Source organism: Suncus etruscus, chromosome 3, assembly GCF_024139225.1.
Source record: "Suncus etruscus isolate mSunEtr1 chromosome 3, mSunEtr1.pri.cur, whole genome shotgun sequence".
Lineage (NCBI taxonomy): Eukaryota > Metazoa > Chordata > Mammalia > Eulipotyphla > Soricidae > Suncus > Suncus etruscus.
The window spans coordinates 8577503-8601717 of NC_064850.1; the positions used below are offsets into that span (position 1 = coordinate 8577503).

At 38.3% G+C, this 24215-nt stretch overlaps 1 protein-coding gene and 1 non-coding gene across 2 annotated transcripts in view; both read left to right on the forward strand.

The window, feature by feature from the left end:
- The window catches only part of SYNE2 (spectrin repeat containing nuclear envelope protein 2), a 273877-nt gene that overhangs the window by 97437 nt on the left and 152225 nt on the right, over positions 1–24215 (forward strand). The window contains exons 39-47 of the mRNA XM_049770287.1: positions 1035–1190; positions 2211–2470; positions 4074–6168; positions 9051–9373; positions 11781–11925; positions 13988–14206; positions 15591–15856; positions 17830–17998; positions 21567–21722. Coding sequence (XP_049626244.1) covers positions 1035–1190; positions 2211–2470; positions 4074–6168; positions 9051–9373; positions 11781–11925; positions 13988–14206; positions 15591–15856; positions 17830–17998; positions 21567–21722 — 3789 coding nt within the window. The remainder of the gene's footprint in view (positions 1–1034; positions 1191–2210; positions 2471–4073; positions 6169–9050; positions 9374–11780; positions 11926–13987; positions 14207–15590; positions 15857–17829; positions 17999–21566; positions 21723–24215) is intronic.
- LOC126005444 (U12 minor spliceosomal RNA) lies at positions 19197–19346 on the forward strand. The gene has a single exon (XR_007494524.1). It is a non-coding gene; the product is annotated as a U12 minor spliceosomal RNA (small nuclear RNA).

Consider the following 24215-nt stretch of genomic DNA (forward strand, 5'->3'; position numbering starts at 1 on the left):
TTAACTTGCATAAGTTGTATAACTTATGTAAGTTATGTAACACAGTACTGCAATGTATGACAGAACATAAAGTGAGTAAAGTAGGTCCATGAAAGCACCAAAAACCACAGTACTGTACTGTAGAGTGTGCAAGATGGAAAAAGGATATTTAAAATAAAATAACAGTGAAGAGATGGTTGTAAGAGCAAGTGGTCGATAAACGGGTAGGTCGTTAAGCGAGGAATATCTATATGTCATTTATAAATAACCTGAAAATAAAACTATTATTATCAAAATAATGGCAGTCTTAAAACTATAGACATAATTTGGTATGTGTAAGTATTCAAGAGTGTTTATTGAAATGATGAATAAATGAATGTAGATACCCTAGAACCTTGAGTTCTTATACCTTTGCCAAAAAAAAGATAAAAGATAAAACTATTTTTTTTCCTGTTAGGCCACACCTGGTGGTGCTCAGGACTTTGTGTCTCTGGGCTTTACATTCAAGGATCATCCCTGGTTGAGAACTCCTAGTGGAGCTGTCATTGAATAAACATTGAATATCTATGTTTTATCCTATTCTCTGAATTTTTCACCTCTACTTTTTATGGATATGAATTATTGTAATTGAATAGTGATAGATCTTATTACAACCTTGTGAAAAGAGGGTTGATTTTTTTTTTTTTTTGGTATTGGGGGTCACATTTAGTAGTGCTCAGAGGTTACTCTTGACTCTACACTCAGGAGTTATTCCTCTCTGTGCTCAGGAGACCATACCAAGGATCAAACTCAGGTCAGCCACATGCAAGGAAGTGCCCTACCCATTGTACTATCATATCACTCTGGTCCCTAAAAAGTTTTTTTTTAAGTAACAATCGAGGCATTATATGTGTATTAAAATATCTTTAGTAATATCGAAATATACTTTTAAAAGTCTTTGATGTGAGTAAAAAAACACACACACACACACAAAGCTGGAATGTTTTCATCAAGAAAAAGAAAAAGTATTTATTTGGAAGGCAAACTATTCAGCAATTAATCTTTTTATGTTCCAGAATTCAGCTGTGGAAATGATTTTGTCAAAACAACTTTCTCTTGATGCTCAAGAAAACCTGAAAAACACTGAAGATGAGCAGAAAGTCAATGAGGTGCAAAATCAACCTTTGGAGTTAGATGTTATGCTAAGAAGCGAACAATTAAAAGAGATAGAGGTAAGGAAATAAGAAAAACACTGACAACATGATTGCATCACTTATCTAGTGCAATACAATATATGTTAATTACCAAAAACTTGCTTGCTCAGAGTGAAAAAGTCTTATTTAACCTTTGCCTGATGATCAGTTTAGTAACTATATAATTATGTACCAATCAGCAAATTGTATAAATCTTTCCATTTAAAATGTGGAAGACTTTAATGAATATTAGTCCTCTTTCTTTTTCACCAAGTTCTTAAAAACTTACCCAGGAACAAAATTTGCAAGTTCTGACTTATAATTCTTTCTTTTAATCAAATGTCTTTTGATTTTGACAAATTTATTTTATTTTTTTCTAATCCCAACATTACAGAATTTCTGTTGTTTTCACTGCTCCGGACATATAGTTGTATATATATGTATATATTCATATATATCATATAGCTATGTACAGATAATTTAAAAGTTTGATATATGCCCATATTAGAAAATTAAAGTAAAATTTTATCTATAGTAGGAATGAGGGGTTGGGGCAATACTATAGCAGGTAAGGTGCTGGCATGACTGACCAGAGTTTATTTCCTGGAATCCCCATAAGATTTCCTAACCCCCATAAAGAGTAATACCTGAGTGCAGAACCAGGTATTAGGATTAAGCCCTAAACCCTGCTGGTTATAACCCAAAAGCCAAAAATAAATAAATCAGGAATGAGTTATGATGAATATAAATAATAAAATAAAATTTCCTTTAGCTATTTCAAAACTTTTCTGACACAATAGGATGGTCTAATGCCTGGTAAATGCTAGGCTAATTTTTGGAAATTTTTGTCTAGATTTTAACATAATTCTAATCACAATAAAAATGTTAAATATCAGAGCCTTGTTTTTTTCCTGTGTGCAAGTGAAATATTTAAGTCATCTTGGAATAAAAATATGCTAGAAGGAAGAAAGGAAATGAAAAAGAATGAATGAATGAGTGAATGAATGAGGGAGTATTTATTTATGGATTTTACTTCCCGTTTCCTGTCCTTGTTTTCAGTACTTATACATGCAGTTGGAAGCAAAGAAAGCTGCCACTGAAACACTGGAACAAGTGAAATGCCTCAGTGACACAAGTGCCTTGGTTCTCCATAATGAAAAAGATTCAGCACAACACTTGGATAATCTGCTTCAGACACTGATGACTTTGAAGAATAACAGAGAAAGCCAATATTGTCTCCTTAAAAATGTTCAGGAGCACCTGTCTGCAAATGAATCCTCACTGAAAGCTCTGTTGATAGAAAAGGAAGGTCTAAAAGTGTAAGTGAAGAATACCGAACTTGTATTCATTCTGTACAAGCACAGAGTCTACCCATGGACAGGCCAAGGATTTTATGAACTTGTCCTATGAGAGAATATTTTTTAATATTACTTATGGGAAGTAAATCTACAAGTAACTAATTTTAAAATGAACTTTTGCTTAGTGGCCACTCTTGGTTACGTTCAGGGTTTACTCCTGCCTCTATCTCAGGAGTCATTCTTGCAAGAACTTAGGGTGATCCTATGCAGTGCTGGTGGTCAAACCTAGATCAGCAGCATGCAAGGCTAGTATCCTATTCTGCTCTTCTATCTCTCTAGCCTAAGAAACTTTTTTTAAATATTTATTTTAAATTATTATTATTTTTTTGCCCAGCCCCTAAATGATTATTTTTTAAAGAAACTATTTGTTTCATGACAAAAATTTTATATGAATGTTGCCACTAAGTTGCATTGATTCTATAAATCATCAAATAATCCACTCTAAATATCTATGAATTTAATTCAAGTTCCATGGGAGTTCATATTTTTACAATGATATAAACTGTGGTGCTAAAAAAATACAGTCCATACAGTTGCTAATTATTAAGCAATTGGTTTAAGGGTTTTGAATATTAAAAGTGCATGTATTAAAGGAAATTATTAATTTGAAAATGCTGATAAATAGTTGTAGATATAGTTCTTATGTATTTTTATCATCTTTATCATCTTTTATTTTATTTTTTATTTTATCTTTATTTTATCATCTTTAAAAATGTTTATTTTGGGCCAAAGAATACAGCAGGTAGGGTGGTGCTTGCTTTGCACACAGCTAGTCTGGTTTTAATCCCCAGCATCCCATTTGGTTCTTTGAGCCCTGCCAGGAGTGATCGTTGAGCACAGAGCCCTGGGTAATCCCTAAGCACCACTGGATATGCCCCAAAACAAACAGAAAATGTTTATTTTATGCATATGCCTAAATGGGGCTTACTTGTAATAATAAACCAAAGATATATATATATATATATATATATATATATATATATATATATATATATATATCATGCCTTCTACCACTAAACTTTATTCTTGGCCCTTATATTTTTTTCTTTATTGTTGGGAGTAGGATAACTAAGGGGTTGGTGGTTGTGATGATTTTTCTTAGTCTTAGTGTAACCTCTGTGCAATTACTTTCTTTTATAGTATTTTTCCATACCTTTCCTCCTTCACTTTCTTCCTGTGATTTTGTACTTTTTTTATACTCCTTTTAGCTTAATGTTGTTTTGTTTTGTCTTTGAGCCTCCTCCAGCAGTGTTCAGGGCTTGCCTCTGGGTGTGTATTCATGAATCATTCTTGGCAATGTTCAGGGAACTCTGTGAAGTAACAGAGATTGAACTGGGGTCAGCTACCTTCAAGGCAAGCACCTTACCCCCTGTACCATGCTAATCCTTCTGAATAGTTTTATGCTAATTAAAATCACAATGAATAAGACTAGTTTTTATTTTAAGCATAGAATTTTTTATAGTCATCCTATAAATAATTCAATGTATAGCTCATTTTTAGTGATGCCTAGCTCTTGAGACAAGAGTATGTATTAAAAAAGCTCCATTTGTTTGGATTTTTCTAGAGGACCACTGGATAGTGAAACCTACTTGGATAAAATTAAAAAACTGTTGGCATCAATAGAAAAAGAGAAAGATTCTTTAAGCAAGATACAAATTGAATGGGAAAGTTTATCAAAATGTCTGACTCCCATGGATAAGAAGATGTTGGAAACTCAGATGAAGCAACTGGAACATGGCTGGGAACAAGTAGAACAACTGGTCCAAAAGAAATATTCTCAGCAAGTAGTAGAACTTGACGAATTTGAATTTCTCATGAATAAGATCCAAGACTTTGCTATATCTTTGCAGCGACAACAGCAGCATTTGCAGTTAAGGATGAACTCTCTGGAAGAACAGGAAGGGAACCAAGACGTGGTTGCCTTAGCCTCTGAACTACAAACTGCCAATCATCGATTTTCAGGTTTAAAGGGGAAAACTGAACTTCGGATGAAGAGAATTTGGGGAGAAAAAGAAAAAAAGATTTTGGAAAATGCTATCAATGATTTACAGGAGCAATTGAAAGCATTAGAACTATCGAACACAGAGTTGAGCAGTCAGAAGTGTGAAATCAGGAACAGAATCAAAGAGACCAGCTTGTGGGTGGAGAACCAGTTGAGGGAAATCAGTGCTCCCAGTGCCCTCCTCCCAGATTACATTCTTTCACAGATCAGAAGATGCAAGGTGGTGCATGATGGAGTTCTGGAAAAGCAACAGGAGGTGGAGTTGTTGGTTGAAGAGGTCCAACAGAATATTCCTCACCTTATAGTACAAGAGAAGGATGAGTCAAATAACCTCCTACAAGATTTGCAGAATCAATATCAAATGCTGGTCTTAAAATCAACTCAAAGATCACAGCAGTTGGAACTTACATTGGAAGAAAGAGGCAAATTGGTCGCAGCATTAGGAAGGGTTCAACATTCACTTCAAGCACACGAAGCACTGACAATTCCCAAAATGGAAGCTACCTCCACTGAGGCTGACCTGGAAAACCAGCTTGTCGCTTTGAGGACCTCACAAAAGGAACTGCAAGAAAATGAGAGTGTAATCTCAGTGCATCTTCAAGAACTAGCAGACTTTGATAAGGATCTCAATGTATTTGAAAGACTCTTTCTGGATGGTCGGTTGAAAAATTTGAAGACTAGAGCCAAGAGAGCAAAAAGATTAATTCAGAATAAATGCAACCAAGTAGATTGTAAGATCGGTTTTTACAAAGAGTTCCATGACAAAATGTCTGTGCTTCAAAGAGAGATTAACCAGATAGAGCACAATGAACTGCTACAAAAGTATGAAATGAACTGTGATATGAAAGATGAACTGTATAGACTTAGAGATCAGCTCACTGGTATTCAAGCAAGTGTCCTACAAGTACTGAAGCTCAAAGAAGTGTTTGCCTTGGTAGGTCTCAAATGGGAATGTCCCCAAATTGAGCGGCTACAATCCCAAGTATTTGGGAATAAAATGGAACTTGAAGAAAAAATTAAACAGTTGGACACATTTGTAGCAGAGCATGACAAATACCAAGTATCGCTGGGAAAAATAAGGGCTATGGATTTACAGAATCGACAAAGGGCTGAAGTGTTGCTAGAAACTCCTTCTTCTCCTGAAAGTAATCTCTCTGAGGATGGTCTGATTTTGAATCAGAGACTTGAAAAAGTCATTTCCTTGTATCAGAAGCTAATAAAAAAGGTTTGCGAAAATAAAGCCTTTGAAGACTCATTCAAAGAGAAAGAAACGCTACAAATTAAGCAGTATATAAAAGAAAATGAGGAGTTATACAGCGTTCTTCAATCTGTTCTGCTGGAACACCATCCGAGAGAAGTGGATGAAAAGAATTTTCAGGATCAGTTAGAAAACTCCTTCTCTATTCTCAACCAAATAAAATCTCAGTTAGAGCAGCCTTTCTTTATTCATTTGAAATTTGAAGACATTCAGAAAGAAATGAATGACTGTGAAACATTTGAAGAACAAGTTCAGGCAGAAATGTGTAGCCTTCGAGCTATGACTGTGACTAAGAAACAAAGTGAAGAAAATGCAACTGCAGCTAGTGACATCGAAAAGAAATTGCAAGACCTGCAAGATCTTCACAGGCAGGTTAATGCCAGTATCAGTTTGCGCACAGTAAGTTCTTTTAATGAGATGGCTAACACATCTTTTTATTTCATTTTGTAGTTTACCTAGTATATGTACATGGGCTCTATGAGAAAAGTCTTTAAAGGAGAATAGCCATTTGAAATATTCCAGTAGACCATTTTATAATCCAAATCATTTCATGTCTACTTGTGGTGATTTAAAAAAAAAAAAAAGACAAATTTTAGGAGCCAGAGCGGTGGCTCTAGAGGTAAGGCGTCTGCCTTGCAAGCACTAACCTAGGATGGACCGTGGTTAGATCCCCTGGTGTCCCATATGGTCCCCCCCGCAAGTCAGAAGTGATTTTTGAGTGCATAGCCAGGAGTAACCCCTGAGCACCACCGGGGGTGGCCCAAAAACAAAAACAAAAAAAGACAAATTTTAGACCAGTGAGATAGTACAGGAGGAAAGACATTTGCCTTGTATGTAACTGCTTCAGTGACAACTCTAGTTCAATCCCTAAATCTATATATAGCTTACTGAGCACCAACAAGGGTCACACTGAACATAAAGCCAGTAATTAGCCCCTGATCGCTGCTGGGTATGGCCCCCAACATCCATCTTCCACCCAAAAAAAAGGAGGGACAGTTTTTCCTGTATTTGTATATCATTCATAGTCTCTGTTTAGCTTAGAACATTTTGGGCTTTTTGGAAGTGGTAGGACATCGTAAATGCATTGTTGTAAAAAATAAAAAAGCTCTACATAAAATCTAGCGTTTAAACTAATATCTCAAAATTCTATAGTAGTGTCAGCCCAGTAGTATCATAGGAAATCTGATAAATCTACTAAAATTAGTGGGCTTAAATAATAACACAGACTGCTTAACTAACACCAACCGTAGCTCAGTAAATCCTTGGACACTGACTTTAGTAACACCATGGAGAGATAAAACAATTATTCCATCTTGACCTGGATTGATCTAAGTTTTGATAATTCAACTTACCTTTGTGTTGTAGCAAACAATATGAAATAAATTTGTGCCTATAAGGAGGTAGGCTATGGTGCTGGGTGAGAGATTAGGGACTCTGATTAAAGAGAGGTCACACTGGTGGTGGGATTGATGTTTGCCCAATAAATGCCTGAAATGACTATATCGTGAACAACTTGGTAAATCACCATGTTATAATAAAAAATGTAAAAAAGAAAAACCCCCATTTAGTTAGAGCATGCAATGTCAAAGCACTGTACCAAACTCTACTGTTAGTTTATGTTATAATTCGTCCCCTTTTACAATAAGAACATTTAGCTTTAGAAGCATCTCAACTTGGATTTAGAAGCTTCGTAGTCTTGCAGCAAAAACAACCTGGATTGCCATTGAGTTATCTGGTTTAGGAAAATGAGGCCTGACAGATTCAGGCCTATGCATCAAATCTGCCTTCCTACAAGCATGATTTTTTTGGTTTTGTTTTTGTTTTTGGGCCACACCCGGCGGCGCTCAGGGGTTCCTCCTGGCTGTCTGCTCAGAAATAGCTCCTGGCACGCACGGGGAACCCTATGGGACACCGGGATTCGAACCAACCACCTTTGGTCCTGGATCGGCTGCTTGCGAGGCAAACGCCGCTGTGCTATCTCTCCGGGCCCACAACCATGATTTTTTAATGTTTTATTCAACCATGGGGCTGGAGCGGTGGTGCGAAGTGGTAAGGTGCCTGACTTGCCGGTGCTAGCCTCAGACAAACAGCGGTTTGATCACCCAGCATCCCATATGGTCCCCCAAGCCAGGAGCGATTTCTGAGCCAGGAGTAACCCCTGAAAGTCACCAGGTGTGGCCCAAAAAAACCAAAAACAAGAACAACAAAAAATGACATGCCTGAATCTTTATGGATTGTCTATGACTGCTTTCAGGCTAATATAGTGTAGTTGGGTAGTTGATAGTTCAGATGACCTGCAAAGTTTCAAAGTATATAGTCTGACCTTTACAGGAAAAGTTTGCTGGCTCCAATCACAGAGTCACAGAGATCTCTGACATAGTATCCCTGAGATTTCTGGCAATAGGGAGACATTATATTTGTGTGTATGTCTATAATTTTTATATTGTATTTATATTTGTATATATATTTTTAAACCATAGTCTAATATAAGATTTCCAAAGCAAGGACATGTATCATAAGACATAAAGGAGGGGATATAAAACAGATTTAAATCAGAATAGATAGATTTGGGGGGGGTATTGGGTCACACCCAGTGGCGCTCAGGGGTTGCTCCTGGCTCTGCACTCAGAAATCACTCCTGGGGGGCCGGGCAGTGGCGCTGGAGGTAAGGTGCCTGCCTTGCCTGCGCTAGCCTAGGACGGACCGCGGTTCGATCCCCCGGCGTCCCATATGGTCCCCCAAGCCAGGAGTGACCTCTGAGCGCATAGCCAGGAGTAACCCCTGAGTGTCACCGGGTGTGGCCCAAAAACCAAAAAAAAAAAAAAAAAAAAGAAATCACTCCTGGCAGGCTCGGGAGATCATATGGGGTACCAGAATTTGAACCACCATCTGATCTGGGTCAGCTGTGTGCAAGGCAAATGCCCTACCACTGTGCTATCTCTCCAGCCCTAGATAGATATTTTTTTAGCAAAACTTGAAGCAAATTTTTCTTATGTAAACAAAATAATATATTTATTTAAAAATCTAGTGTAATGTCAAACTGAAAGTGCGACAGGATATCTCTTTGGAGAAGGGATGACTTGGGCCATATAACTCTAATTACTTGGGAACCATGTGGTGCAGGGGGTTGGGTGATTGGATAGAAGACAAACACATATCCAGCCCTGAGATAGTAACTCTTATGGTAACTAGGAACATATGTATGTGCCACCAAAATTGAATATTTGACAATCCCTCAAATTTGACCATTTTGTCACAGCATTTAATTTCTTATTCTTTAGGATGTCTTGAATAATGCCTATGAGAATATGACTGACTATGATAAGGCAGTCTCCAAGGTTATGGAGATGATCAGTGCCCTAGAAGCCACACTTGAATCCCACAGAGTTGATCCTGATCATCCAGAAGACTCACAGGAGAAGCCTTTCTGGAAGCAGAAGGAACTGGAATCCACAATAGGAGACATCCAGGACCTCTCTGAGAAGTTAAGCACTGTCTGCAGCCCCGAAGCCAAACTCCATCTTCAGCAAACTTTTCAAGAATTAGCTTTTAAGAATTCAGCCTTGAGAAAGGCAATCAAAGCTAAGGAAGCTGAGCTAGACAGGTATGTTGTTCTTTCTAGAAGGATGATTTTATAAACTATAGAGATTTTTCTTTATTATTAACATGACTGTATTGGAAATAATTTAGAACACTAGAGCATCTGGAAAAGTTTTTAAAAACCTCTAAAGACATAGTCTTTGTATTAATTTTAATATTGGCATACATACATTAGACTATATATCAAAGACTATATGTGACAAAGAATAAAGATAAAATAAACTTTTGTGGGGCTGGCGAGGTGGCGCTAGAGGTAAGGTGTCTGCCTTGCAAGCGCTAGCCAAGGAAGGACTGTGGTTCGATCCCCCGGCTTCTCATATGGTCCCCCCAAGCCAGGGGCAATTTCTGAGCGCTTAGCCAGGAGTAACCCCTGAGCATCAAACGGGTGTGGCCCGAAAAACCAAAATAAATAAATAAACTTTTGTAAAGATTCAAAGATAAATGTTATGACTTGAATGAGTCTTTTATAAGTTATTTCTCATTTCGAATAACCATTATCCTATGTTTTTTTATTTATCATTTCCTTGCCTTTTATTTTGTTTTTGTTTTAGTTTTAGTTTTGTTTTGTTTTGTTTTGGTCACACCCGGCTGCACTCAGTGGTTACTCCTGGCTCTCTGCTCAGAAATCACTCCTGGCAGGCTTGGGGGACCGTATAGGATGCTGGGATTCAAACCACCGTCGTTCTGCATGCAAGGCAAATGCCCTACCTTTATGCTATATCTCTGGCCCTTCCTTGCCTTTTAAATATTTTTACTAGGTGGCTAGATCCTATTTTTATTTATGTATATCTTTCTGTGACTTCAGTTTTATCACACTCATACGAGCCTGAAGTTTATGGATGCTATGTTAATTAAAAACTAAAAGCAGAAGTTCCCAAACTTATTTGGCTTAGTACCCACTTTTCTAAGGAAAAAAAAAAAATCACTCAAGATTGCCTTCTCTAAGTGAGCAAACAGAAAGCAATCTCCCAGTTGTACTTGAGGTAGTATTTCTTCCATTCTCCCACCCCCACCACTAATCAGGGTCCCAGGCTTATTGCACATAAACCACTGCTCTAAAGAGTGAATTAAAAAGTGCATTGTTGTGAAGTTTGATCAGCTGTGTTTAGGATAAACTATTTATATTAGAATTACATTAAAATTCCTTCAGATAAACTGCAGGAATGGAATGGAATGATTTGGTCAACATTTTTTTTTTTTTTTGGTTTTTGGGTCACACCTGGCGGTGCTCAGGGGTTACTCCTGGCTGTCTGCTCAGAAGTAGCTCCTGGCAGGCACGGGGGACCATATGGGACACCGGGATTCGAACCAACCACCTTTGGTCCTGGATTGGCTGCTTGCAAGGCAAACGCCGCTGTGCTATCTCTCCGGGCCCTGATTTGGTCAACATTTTAAGACTAGAAAGTTTTCTGTAATAATTATATAAGGTTTCTACAAGAATTTGCACTGTATTACACTGTATTTACATGGTCATGAATATCATTTTCTAATTCAGATGTTTGGCAAGAGTCTTATCTGCCTGTTAAAGTACATTAAAAGTTTTACATTAGAACAAAAAGATAGTACAGTGGGTAAGGTACTTGTCTTGCGTGTATCTGACCCCTATTTAATCCCTGACATAGCATATGGTCCTTTAAGCTCTGCCAGGAGTGACCCCTGAGCAACAGAACTAGGAGTAAGTCCTGAGTACTGCGGTGATATGAAGCTCCTGACCACATTTTTAAAAAAAGCTGTACTCTTTGTATTGGTGTGTGTGTGTGGAGGGGGGGGGGGTGGTGGTTATCAATGAAATTTTGAAATAAATAGCAGAAAAATAAGGAAGACAATTATATTTTTATCAAGTATCCTGTAGTGTAGCTACCTGAGACCCACCCATTTCTGGGAGGGGTCTTGGAAACTGAATATTAGGTGTGATCTTACCTGCTAGACCCCGCCCATTCCTGGGAGGGGTCTAGGAATAGGTTTATAAACCTTTGAGCCAGGGGATTAAGGGGTTACTGCCCTGCTGAGCTCTCTGGCTTTTGGATCTCTGCGATCTGGTCTTTGACCAGCATGGAGGTCAAAGGGAAGATGGCTGAAAGGGTTAAGACGCAGGGCTAGCAAAGTATGGCTGTGCTTGAAAGGTTATGAGATAGGCCACACACACGTGGTGAATAGGGATGAATAAAGCTGATGCTTCCTAATGCCTGCCTGTGAGTGAGTCTTGATTACGCTGATCACCTGGGCCTGGGACCCGCCGGCTGGATGGGGTTGCGAAGCCACGTGGCCTGGGATGGCAGAGAGAAATCCATCGCCATCCACCACCATCCAGCCCCATCGTTATTTAATACAACAGTATCCTGCAAAGTTCAGAGAATTTATTGCATTAGCTAAAATCTGCTATCATCTTTGTTTCCCCTGTGTCTCATTAGGTGTCTACAGAATTGCAAACATTACAGAAAACTTAAAGAGGAAATTTTCACTAACCTCAGCAAAATGGAGACATCTCTTGGGCGGTCTATGTCTCTATTCCCAGGATCTTATAAAGAAGCTTTAGAGCACTCGGAAGAGAGCAAGGTAAAAGATTTACAAGTTTCCTTGGGGCTGGAGTGATAGCACAGAAGGTAGAGTGTTTGCCTTGCACATGGATGACCCAGGTCCGATCCCTGGCAATCCCATATGGTCCCTTGAGCCTGCCAGAAGTTATTTCTGAGCACAGAGGCAAGAGTAACCCCTGAGCACTGCTGGATATGACCCTAAACAAATCACAAAATAATAACAACAACAAAAGACAATGAGGGAAAGGTGGAAATGAAGCAATGTTTCTGAGGTGTTTTTAGTCACTTGGGTTCAATGGCATTTTCTCTGAGTCTTCCATTTTTATTAATCACTTGTTCTGAAGCTTTACCTTTGTATTAAGTTGCTGGATATTACTGGAGCAGTGACAAAACTCTGTGACTTTCTGCAGTGCTATATTCTGGTGTCTTTGTACTCCTTCTGTACCATTGTTCTTAGTTTTTGCTTCTCTTCCTCTGTTAGAACCCATGACATTATGTTATTAAGATTTGAATGAGAAAATTCTAAATAATATGTGATTTACATCCACCCCCAAACAATATCGCCAGAGCTATATTCCAGCAGGTAGGTCATTTGCTTTGCATGTGGCCAACCCAGATTTAATCCCCAGTATCCCAGATGGTCTCCTAAGCACTGCCAAGAGTACTGTATTTTTCCTCTATAAGAAGCACAAAGTTTTTAGATGCTCTCTTCCTCTGCATGCAGGCTTCAGCTCCAGGTGGCATTTGTTCCATAAGATGCATTGGGGGGGAGGGGAATGTGAGTCATATGATATGAAAAATACGGTAATTGCTGAGTGTGGACCCAGGAGTAACCCTTGAGCATTGATGGGTTTGCCCCTCTAAAACAAAACAAAGGCTCATGGGTAAATATTTCATTTTTGGTTGATAAATTGAATACTGTGCAAGTTCACTTAGTAACATATGAGACATATTTAAAATAATGAAATGAATTCTCTAAATTTTAATTACATTCATTTGGGGGGGGGAGGATTTGGCTTTGGTTTCTTGGCTACAGCTAATGATGCTTAGGGGTTACTACTAGCACTGTACTCATGGATTACTCCTGACATGGTTTGGGAAACCATATGGGATGCTGGGGAATCCAAGTTAACTGCATGTGCAAGGCAAGTGCTTTACCCACTGTACTATCTCTACAGCCCAATTTAAATTAGATTCTTACTGGGGGGCATTATTTGTCTCTGAAGTCCTAAACTGTTATACAATGCAATAATATAAAGAATTCTCATCTGACTCAATTAGACTTTCAAGAAAAACTAAAAAGTGGATGGTGAAATAAATATATATATACACATACTGTATTTTCTGGCATATAAGACAACTTTTGAAACAAAAAAATGTCAACTGAAAATCGGGGGTCGTCTTATACACCAAGTATATCCTGAAAAATGTTTCAATATGCCGCTAAACGAAAATTGTCTGAATATTGCCACAAAAGGAATTTTCCAACTCCTGCACCAATCACTGCAAGGCAGCTCGGACCGCCTCTCTAATTCAGCCAATCCAAGCAGGCTTTGTATGCATGTAAATTAAACAATGTTCTGGACCCAAATCTATACTGTTAAAAGCCTGCTCAGATTGGCCAGAGTCAGAGAGGAAGTCTATGATAGTTAACCTTTGAACCTTTGCTTGTTGTGATTGGCTCACTGTGGTACATACAGTTGCAGCACAGGAACGTTCTGTCTGATACAGCGAATATAGGCCTAAACCTATGTTTTAACTGCAAAATTAGGGGATCGTCTTATACGCCCAGTCGTCTTATATGCCTGCAAATACAGTATATGAATATTTAATATCATTCATTTGTCAAAGTGTTAAATGTCTTAAGTTTTAAGAAGACAGTGGTAGAGAGTCAGGAAATGAGGAACTTTGGTGGCAGAAAGGTTGCAGTGGTGAAGGTTGGGGCACCTTCAATGACTAAAATCCAACTACAAACATTTCTGTAGCTGGTGCTTAACTAAAACACTTATTTAAAAAATTAAATGAATTTTTTTAATGTTTTAAGAAATTAAGACTTTGTACCTCTCTTGTTCTTTCTTAAGGCCTTGGTTTCAAATCTTCTGTCAACCAAAGAAGAGTTGATGAAACTCCGGCAGGCCTTCAGACATTTCAGATCCGCAAACTCAGAAGATGATAGTCCACATGTTCCAGACACCCTCATGGTGCTATGGGAAAAATGGCTACATCTACTGGAAGCAGCTAGAGACTGGGAGATGTGGTGTGAGGAACTGAAACAGGAGTGGAAGTTTGTCAATGAAGAAGTGAGTGCCTCATCTTTCATTGGCAGCATTCTCACTTGTGGTTCTGAGCAGTATTCCCAGTGTAGTATATACATTGGTTCTGCACATTATTACAGTATAATATACATTGGCATTAATGGGTCTAAGAATTATTCCAGAGTGGAATGTACTGAGATCAATGGACCTGAGTAGTATTTTTAGTGCAGTATACATTGGGATCAATGAATCTGAACATTATTCCAGTGCAGTATATACATTGGGATCAATGGATCTAAGCAGTAGTTCAAATGTAATAGACAGTGGGATCAATGGATCTGGGCAGTAAACATTGCTTCTTAAATCCAGCAGAGCCATCCAGGGCTGTGCTCTTCCTTAGTGTCAGAGACACAAGATTGAACAACTTGATCTTTATCTTAACTGTGTACTAAAATACTACTTGATGCCAGCACACAGGAGCTTTTGTAGAGTTTATTTCCTACAATCTACTATGTCTTCCTGGGCATTCAGGGAACAGGTCATTGTTTACTATTTCAATTAGCATGATATCACAAATGTTGTTGGCCAGCATGCTAGTCAGAAAGAGGCACCTCATTTGATTTGATTGTAGTGTAGATTTAACAAGGCTAGGGCAGAGTGTGATAGAAATATTATGCAGCTGATGGGGGGGGGATAGAGACCATATTAGAGTAGGGGCATGGAGGATATTTTCATATATTTATTCTGAATTCAAATTTAGTAGGCCTCCAGTTACCAGCTATATGATGTATATTAAGTAACATTTCTGGGTTCTGAATAGAGCAGTTTTTAAGATATACATACACAAAATTAGTTCAATGGCTGGGGTGCTTTCCCTATTGATAGGTGTTGGGACACACTACTTTTTGGACATATTAGCATCAGAAGGAAAGAAAATAAAACCATGAGAGAAAATGTTCATATCCAAGAATTGCCTACTTAATTCTACTTAATGGAAGTAGTTTGCTGCATTTAAGATAGTCTTCTTATGCAGCTGAAATCAAAAGGAGAAATAAATTGTTTATGAAGATATCCCACACAATTCCTTCCACTCATGATGGTAGTTGTTTATATGAAGCACATATCTTCATGATCAATGGCAGAGAACTATGAGAATTGACTTGTAGAAGATATTCCCAACTTGAATATAAATTTTGCTTTGAACTAGGATATGGTATTAGAAACCTTTTGGAACAGCCAGCATAAACAAATTATGGTTGCAGAGTCTCTTTCTAGTCCTTGGATGTTCAAGAATATATTTTACTTATATTATCCTAATTTTGAATGTGTTTCTGGGGATCCAACCCAGGTTTCAGGCATGTGCTTTGTTGCTGAACCACATCTGTAGACGCCCTATTTTACTTACCTTTGCTTTTTTGGACTGAATTAGATCGAGCGAGAAGCAATTATTTTAGATAATCTTCAAGAAGAACTTCCTGAAATTTCCAAAACAAAAGAGGCCGCTACCATGGAGGAACTCTCTGAACTGCAAGACTGTTTATGTCAGTATGAAGAGAATGTGGAGACACAACAGCTGTTACTGACACTACTTCTTCAGCGCATAAAAAGCATCCATAATATACCTGAAAACTTGGGCTCTGTGGAAACATTTCCATCATTTAAGGAGATCATGTCCATGCAAGAGCGAGGCCATAGGTAAGACATATAAAAAATTCTTATGAAAACGTGCTTGACAACTCAGCTCTAGGGTGCTTGCCTTGCACACAGCCAATCCAGGATGAACTGTGGTTCGAATCCCAGCATCCCATATAGTCCTCCTGCCTGCCAGGAGTGGTTTCTGATCCAAAAATAGCCCCTGAGCGCCTCCAGTTGCGACCCAAAAATCAAAAATTTTTTTAATTTTAGGATATAAAAATGTTATAGATTAATTACAAATAATATTATGAAATTTAGTTGAGTTAGCACTCATAAGGGTTGGAAAGGTTAAAAATGATAATTAAGGGACACAGCAGTAGGGCGTTTGCCTTGCATGCAGAAGGATGGTGGTTCGAATCCCAGCGTCCCTTAAGGTCCCGCAAGCCTGCCATGGGCGATTTCTGAGCACTGCCAGGTGTGACCCAAAAACAAACAAACAAACAAACAATTATAATTAAAACAAGAGCACGTTCCATATTAAAAAAATTAAAAAAAAAACAGAACACATCCTCCAAACTGTCATCACTAAGGGGTTCTATGACTTTTTGTTCATTTTTCTAATTTAATAATGCATTTTTATTATAGGGATTTTAGTGTGGAAAGATTTTAAAGTTTAATATAAAGCCTATTATTAATCTTACACTCAACAACACTGTCAATCACTTTTAGTGGTGACCATGATATTTAAAGTTTTATATTTGACTGGGTTATTTTTCACCATATATTTATCTTTCAATACTATTTCTTGTTCTTTAAAATATAGTTGAATCATATTTCATCATATTTATATACCATATTTTATTTAACCCAGCCCTTCATATAGCATCTTTAAATTATTTGTATTTTTATACTTTCATATAAAAACTTTTGGGGGGGAAGAGTTTTCAAACTGGTATCAAGGGTCACAGGGACCTCTCCCAAGGATTCTCAACAAATCAATGCAAAGGCCTGAGTGCTACTTAGTCTTGGGGTTCTGGGGATTACCCCATTTGTTCCATTGATGCTCAAGGGCCTTTAGAGCTTTACCCGATGAAGGCTTTCGATACCATGTGGTGCCACATGGGTTTCAGCAATCAAAGCACATACCTCAACTCCTATATTATACCTCCAACCCCAACTAATATATATTTTTATGCATGATTTCTCTCCATATTTATGATGAATTCATTTAACAAAGATGCCAAGAAGTAGAATCATTGGGCCCACATTTATAATCAATTTATAACTAGAGAAATATACCAAATAGCTCTCAGGGATACTTTTACCCACTAACTCCTCTACTAATATTGCGATTGCATCCACAGCAAATGGAGCCAACTGAGATAAAAGGTCTAGTATGGTCTTTGCCCTCGATAGCCCTCTCACAACTCCATTCACAGTTCTTCATCATGATCAATTGAATTTGAGGGTTATCTAAACCAAAAGAAGATAGAGGTAGGAATTAGAAAGCCAAGTCTGAAAATAAAATATTTTAGGATGGAAGCATCTGGAGTAGTATTTTTTTTGAGTGATTGAATTTGATAGAGGTGTTTATATATAACAAACATGCCTTCTTCCTATGTTGCTCAAGAATGATTCTGGCCAGGTAGGGTTTTTTTTCTGTAAAGGGTTTAATAGGACACAATGGATAGGAAGGGGGGTCAGGGTCTTACGGCAATGACATTCAGGAAGTCCAGCCAATATCAATCCAACAAATAACTCTCCCCAATAACTCTTCACCCCCACAATATTCCAGCAAGGGTTCTTATGCACCCAGAGCAACTGTTTTTAATTAAGAGGATCTTTTGCTCTTAAAGTGATAGAGCCCTTTTGGGGATCAATCTCCAAGATTTATATATGGTATAGAAATTTTAAAAAAACACACAAATATTTTCTTTCTGGAAAAAAAAAACTTTAGTGAGCCCTGTGGACAGTAGTTATAGAAATAAAACTATTTCTCGGAACACTATAAAATTTTACATTCTATATTTTAGACTTTTGCAAAAAGCTCAAAATAATAAGGAATTGATACAGAATGAAATCCAAGAAAGGCATTCCTTCACAAAAGAAATAATTGCTTTGAAGAAGTTATTTCAACAGACTGCAGCTTCATTGCAAAATTTGGAATTACAAGAGCACTCAGAAAAGGCAGAAGAGTTTGAGGTAAGTGAAAAATAATCCAGTGAATATACTACTATCGAGTCACCATATTAAGTCTAGAGTCCCTGGGACAGAAGCAAAAAGAGTGAAGTTGTAAGCAGGAGCAAAGAAAGCACATGTAGAGGCCCCGTGGCACCGTGGGGACAAGTTACAGAAATCAAGGAGCATGTTTGGAGAGCAGAGAGCAGAGTTGAGATTAGGTCATGAGACAGTGGACTCAAGCATGTTATTGAATTGGGACTTCAGAGAACTCTTGAGTATTATGTTGCATGACATGCTCTTTGGAAGTATATATGTATCCCTGATATAGTGTAACTGTTTTTACTCTTAATATTACTGATATCCAGTTGTGTGTGATTTTCCCCTTAGGCCAATCTATTCTCCAACACAAACTAGATATACCATAATTTAATTTCATTCTAATGCTACCCCCAGACATAGCAAGGGTCAAGGGCTGACTGCCATTAAACCAACCATCTTTACTTCTGATGCCAAACACAAGTTTAGACCAGTTGGTACTTAGAACTGACAGGCTATGAAACTCCCTCCCCAGGGGGTTCAAACATTTGCTTACAGGATAGCTTACAGTTCTAGCAAAAGTGCCTTAGTGACCTTCGCTGTTTATTTGGAAGATGCCTCAGAAAAGAATGGGGATGGAGTGCAGTATGTATGTGGCTTGTCTACTCCTGCCCCTCTTCCCAAATCTCCCTATATATACCATATCAGAAGCTTGACAGATGCTGTTATTGAAAGGTTTCTATGGGTATTTCCTTTTGTAATTATGATCAATTAAATCTCTGGTCATTTGGTGAATTTCTAGCCTTTTAATCAGGTAGGTTCCTCTGGCAATGTCCCACATTCTTAGCCTATTAATGATCCCCACTCCCAACCCCAAGCGTCAGGTATGGTGCAAAGGACTGGTTAATGAATAACAAAGATACTTTTCTCACTCCTATCACTCAGGTATTCCAAGGATTTTAGTTCTGTGCCAGAAACTAGGGACAAAGACCAAATAAATATATTTATTATGTCACAGAAACTATGCCCATGCTAAGAGTTATTTGTCAAGTAATTTTTCCACAAAATGATCTTTTTTTTTAAATCAGTGGTAACAGGTAAACATTATATTTGAAATGTATTGCTGACTCAAAACTTACATACGCTCTTCTCTATTTTTTATTTTTTTAAATTACTTTATTTTATGCCTTCAACTTATGAGTAAGGAAAATAACGATTTGGGGTGATGCCCAAATCCTCACTGCTAAAGTAAGATAAATTTTTGCGAGGGTAAAGGTTGTTTTCGGAGTGACCCGCCTACTTTGCAGGCTGCCCAAGTGGACCAATCTGCCTGATCCTTTTACCCCAAAGGAGCAGATTGTGTAAGGGAGTAGTTGAGGCATGGCGGGGAGGGGAGGGGGTTGCTAAGGGATTACTTTATTTAAACACCATGGTTTGCAACATTGTTCATAGTTCATAATACAGTTATTTCTTTATTTCTCACAATTGCAAAGTTGTTGATTGACTTTAAGTCATATAATGTACAACATCCTTCACCTGTACACATTTCCCACCACCAATGTTCCAATTTTCCCTTTAGCCCTATTCCCTGCTCCTCCCCTGCCTCTCTTTCTCTGTCTCTTCCCTTTTTTCCCTTTTAGATACTGTGGTTTGCAATATTGTTACTGAAGGGGTATTGTGCATCTATCCTTTGTGCATATATACCTTGTATATGTATGTATATATATATGCATAGCCTTTCAGTACCCAATTCTTATCCAGAGTGGTCATTTCCACCTGTCATTGTTCTAGTGGTCCCTTCTCAGTCCTAACAGCAGTCACTTCATTTTTTGTGGCAAGCTTTTCATCGGTCCTCCTGGGCCTCGTCTTTATTATTTCTGGATATTATTATTATTATACCATCTTTTTTTAAATATTCTACAAATGAATGCAATCATTCTATGCCTATTCCTCTTCCATTGTCATTTTGATCGGCAATAATATTCTCCTTATCCATTCACATATAAGCAAAATGCATAATTTCATTTATCCTAATGTATATGTAGTTTGCATTATTAAGTTGAAACACCAAAATTACCAGATAGTGAGTGACTCAAGGAAATTACTCAAAGGCCTGGTCCCAACTTCTGTTACCCCTAACACCACCTGGCCTCCAGGCACCACTGTGGCCTGAACAGCGGTGTGTGGCAGCCCAGAGTTGAATAGTTAGGGTTGGTTAAGTAACTCCAATTTAGGGGCCAGAGTGATAGTATAATGAGGAGGGCATTTGCCTTGCACTTGGCCAACCTGGATTCAATACTCAACATGATCCCCCTCATCTCTCCCCCCTCTCCAGGCACTGCCAGGAGTAACCCCTGAGAATGTACAGATGTGGTCCCTCCCTTCCCCAAAAGTAATCTCAGTAGTGGGCCCTGGTCCCTATGAGCATTGATTGGGAGCCCTTCCCTCATTAAAAAAGAAAAGAAAAGAAAAGAAAAAAAAGAAAGGAGAGAGAGAGAGAGAGAGAGAGAGAGAGAGAGAGAGAGAGAGAGAGAGAGAGAGAGAGAGAGAGAGAACATTATTCACTATAACAGTAGGAAAGCATCTTCCCCATGGGAAATCATTTCTGTGGAGCTGAATGTAGATAGATAGACTCCTGGACTAAGTCTAGATAAAACTCATGACACCTAAACCTCAGACACTAATTTTGTCTCCAGGCATTGTTCAACCTACTCACTCTCCATTGTCTCTGCTGAGTTAGAAAAAAACAGAGACAAGTCATGAAGTCATTCAAATTTGTAATCATGCTTTTGGTGGAGTGATTCGATCCATTAGCCGAAATAATGAGAATTGAGTGGCCACTGTAAAAACAAAACAAACCCCGAAAAGCCACAGTCAAGTCAAGAAGTATTTTTCCACTTGATCTTTGGGAAACTTTCCCAAACAAATGAGTTTCTGCTTTCTAATTAGTGCAAGCCAGGTAGATCAGATTTTGTTTCTAGGCCACAACCAATGGGCTATTTGTTCAGATTTCTTTTATCTCCCCAAACCCACATTCTTTGCCTGGAACTGGAACCCTCCCTTTTGAGAGAAGTAGAGCTCTGCTGGGCTGTCTAATTACATGAAAGCAGACACTTTTGCTTCAAGCTTGGGGCTTTTACTGACCTCGAAGCATTGTGATGATAATATAGGAAGAAGAGAAATGGCAACAAGTTAATAACAAAAAAAGCAAAACTTCTTTGAAACTCTTTGCTCCTTGCAGCTTTCTAGATCAAGGCTGCCACCAAGATCTCATTAAAGGCTAGAAGGTACTTTGGAAGCTGGAGATGTTGTAATGTCTTTTTTAGGACAATGGCTTGACACCATGAGGAGGTATCAAGTTTAATTCTTACCAATGAGAAAGCATCATCTGACCCACCTGAGTATCTTTCTGGCTTAATCTTCTTGTATCAATAGTGAGTTTTGTCATGCAAAGTTTGCTCATTTAAATGTTAAGAATGTGCTGCAAAGCAGCTTTTATTTTTAGAGTTAATTTTTTTTCTCATTCCGGGAGTGACTCTCTTGGTGCTTTTAGGAGCTTCAAAGCAGTTTTAAGAAAGGAAAGCTGACTTTAGAGAATATTATGGAAAAACTGCGAATCAAATATTCGGAAATGTACACCATAGTGCCTGCAGAGATCGACTCCCAGGTGGAAGAATGTAGAAAAGCTTTAGGAGATGTAGATGACAAGGTAATGATGCCGTGCTCTTGTTACTTTTTATGGTGTTGAATGAATGACTTTAAAGAAAAATGTATTTGAATGTCGAGTTTTTTCAGTTCTCATGATTTCATGACTGTTAATGGTGAAGTGTATTTTGGTTTTTTAATGGCTTTGTGTATTGAATGAGTGGAAGTCATTCTAAAGAAATGATATAGTAACAGAATTATTACAGTCTATTTTTAGTGGTCAAGATACTTAATTTTTCTCTTGTATTATAACGTGTTTCATTTGATTTATTTTTTAAAACTAGTCAATCCCTTTCAATCTTTGAAAGCAAAATATGGGACATCATTGTTTTGAAATTGCAACCCAGGGCAATCACATAAAAAAATCTCATAACTCTCTAAGAATAGCACCCAGTGTCTTTCTAATGATCATAGTAAAAGAATGCTCACAAAATACACCTAACCAAATATTTATTCCTGAATCTTGAGATTGAAAAAAAAAAAGTGGGAAATGTTTCATATTATTATTGAAGACTTAGGAACTTGGGTTGTTGAACAGCGGCCCAAATGCAGTAGAATAAAATTCTATGTGATCTTAATACCCATAAAGTTATTTTGTATTGTTATTTTTTTAATTTTTATTTATTCATTTTGTTAAAGTTTTGTGTCACACCCAGTGGCACTCAGGAGTCACTCCTGGCTCTGCTCAGAAATTGCTCCTGGTAGACCTGGGGGACCACATAGGATGCCAGGATTCGAACCACCATCCATCCTCGATGGGCTGCGTGGAAGGCAAATGCACTACCTCTGTGCTATCTCTCCGGCCCATGTATTGTTTTTTAAAGACCAGAAGACTGCAAACTCAATAATATCAGTAAACACTTAGCAAAAAAATCTCAAAATTAGTTATCTATATGACACTTTTAGGAAATCTGATTTGTATAAATAACATGTAAACTACTAAGAGAGAGATAGATGTGTGTGTTCTAAACAAATACTTTAACATGAAAGAAAATCTGTTATGAGTTATTTCCGTAAGAATCACATAGTTGTTTGTTTTTCTTGTACCAAACCCAGTGATTGGGGGTGTCCTCTGGGATCATTGGTCACAGGAAAAGAGCTTCCCACATACCAAGTACTTCATCACTTTGGAGGTTCCCTGCCCCCAGACCATGCACTATTAATTTTAAGAGAATACTAAATGTTTTGAGAGACACTAAATGTTATTGTGAATACTTTATGTGAAAATCTCCATGATATCAATATTCAAGAACCAGTCTTTAAGATTTAGGATTGAAAACTTTTACTTGTAACCAACCTATAGGTTTATAAAGGATATTAAACTGGTTTTGCTTGTTTGTTTTGAGGCTACACCTGGTAATGTTCAAGGGTTATTCCTGACTTTGCACTCAGGAATCACTCCTGGTGGGCTTGGGGGACTATATGAGATGCCAGGAATCAAACCCAGGCTACCTGAGTGCAAGGCAAGCATCTTATCCAATATATGGCTCTCCAGCCTAAAACTTGTTTTGATTATGTGACTTTTTTTTTGTTTGTTTGTTTTGGACCACACCCATTTGGTGCTCTGGGGTTACTCCTGGCTAAGCACTCAAAAATGGCCCCTGGCTTGGACCATATGGGACACCAGGGGGTCGAACCACGGTCCCTCCTTGACTAGCGCTTGCAAGGCAGACACCTTGCCTCTAGCGCCACCTCTCCAACCCCGATTATATGACTTTTCTTTTTTTGTTTGTTTGGTTTTTTGGGGTTTTTTTTTTCGGCCACACCCGTTTGATGCTCAGGGGTTACTCCTGGTTAAGCGCTCAGAAAGTGCCCCTGGCTTGGGGGGGCCATATGGGACGCTGGGGGATCGAACTGCGCCAGCGCTTGCAAGGCAGACACCTTACCTCTAGTGCCACCTCACCGGCCCCTATATGACTTTTCTAAAAGATATAGGCAACAGACACTTTTGTATTGTTGAATGGCTTCTTACTTTCCCTCATTCATAAATATATGCATTTCTGCCTTAAGAATGAATGTCCAAAACAGCAGAGAACTCATTTAATGATATTATTGCAACTAAAAGCTGTACAGGAGCAGGCAGTTAGAACAGCTGGTAGGGCAGTTGCCTTTCATGTTGCTGACCCAGGTTTGATTCCCACACAACATTGGGGTCTTTGAGCCTGCCAGGACTTATCCCTGAGTTCAGAACCAGGAATAAGCCCTGAGGACCACTAGGTTTGACCCCAACACAACAAAATATAAAACAAGACAAAGAAGCTAATATAGGGACCAGAGAGATAGTACAGGTGTTAAGGTGCTTGCCTTGTATACAGTCAATCCAGGTACAACTCCTGTCACCAGCATATGGTCCCCTGAGCACTACCAGGTTCACTTTAAGCACAGAGCAAAGAATAAACTCTGGTCACCACCAACTGTAGTCCAAAAGCCATATTATTATTATTATTTATTTATTTATTTTTGGTTTTTGGGTCACACCCGGCAGTGCACATGGGGT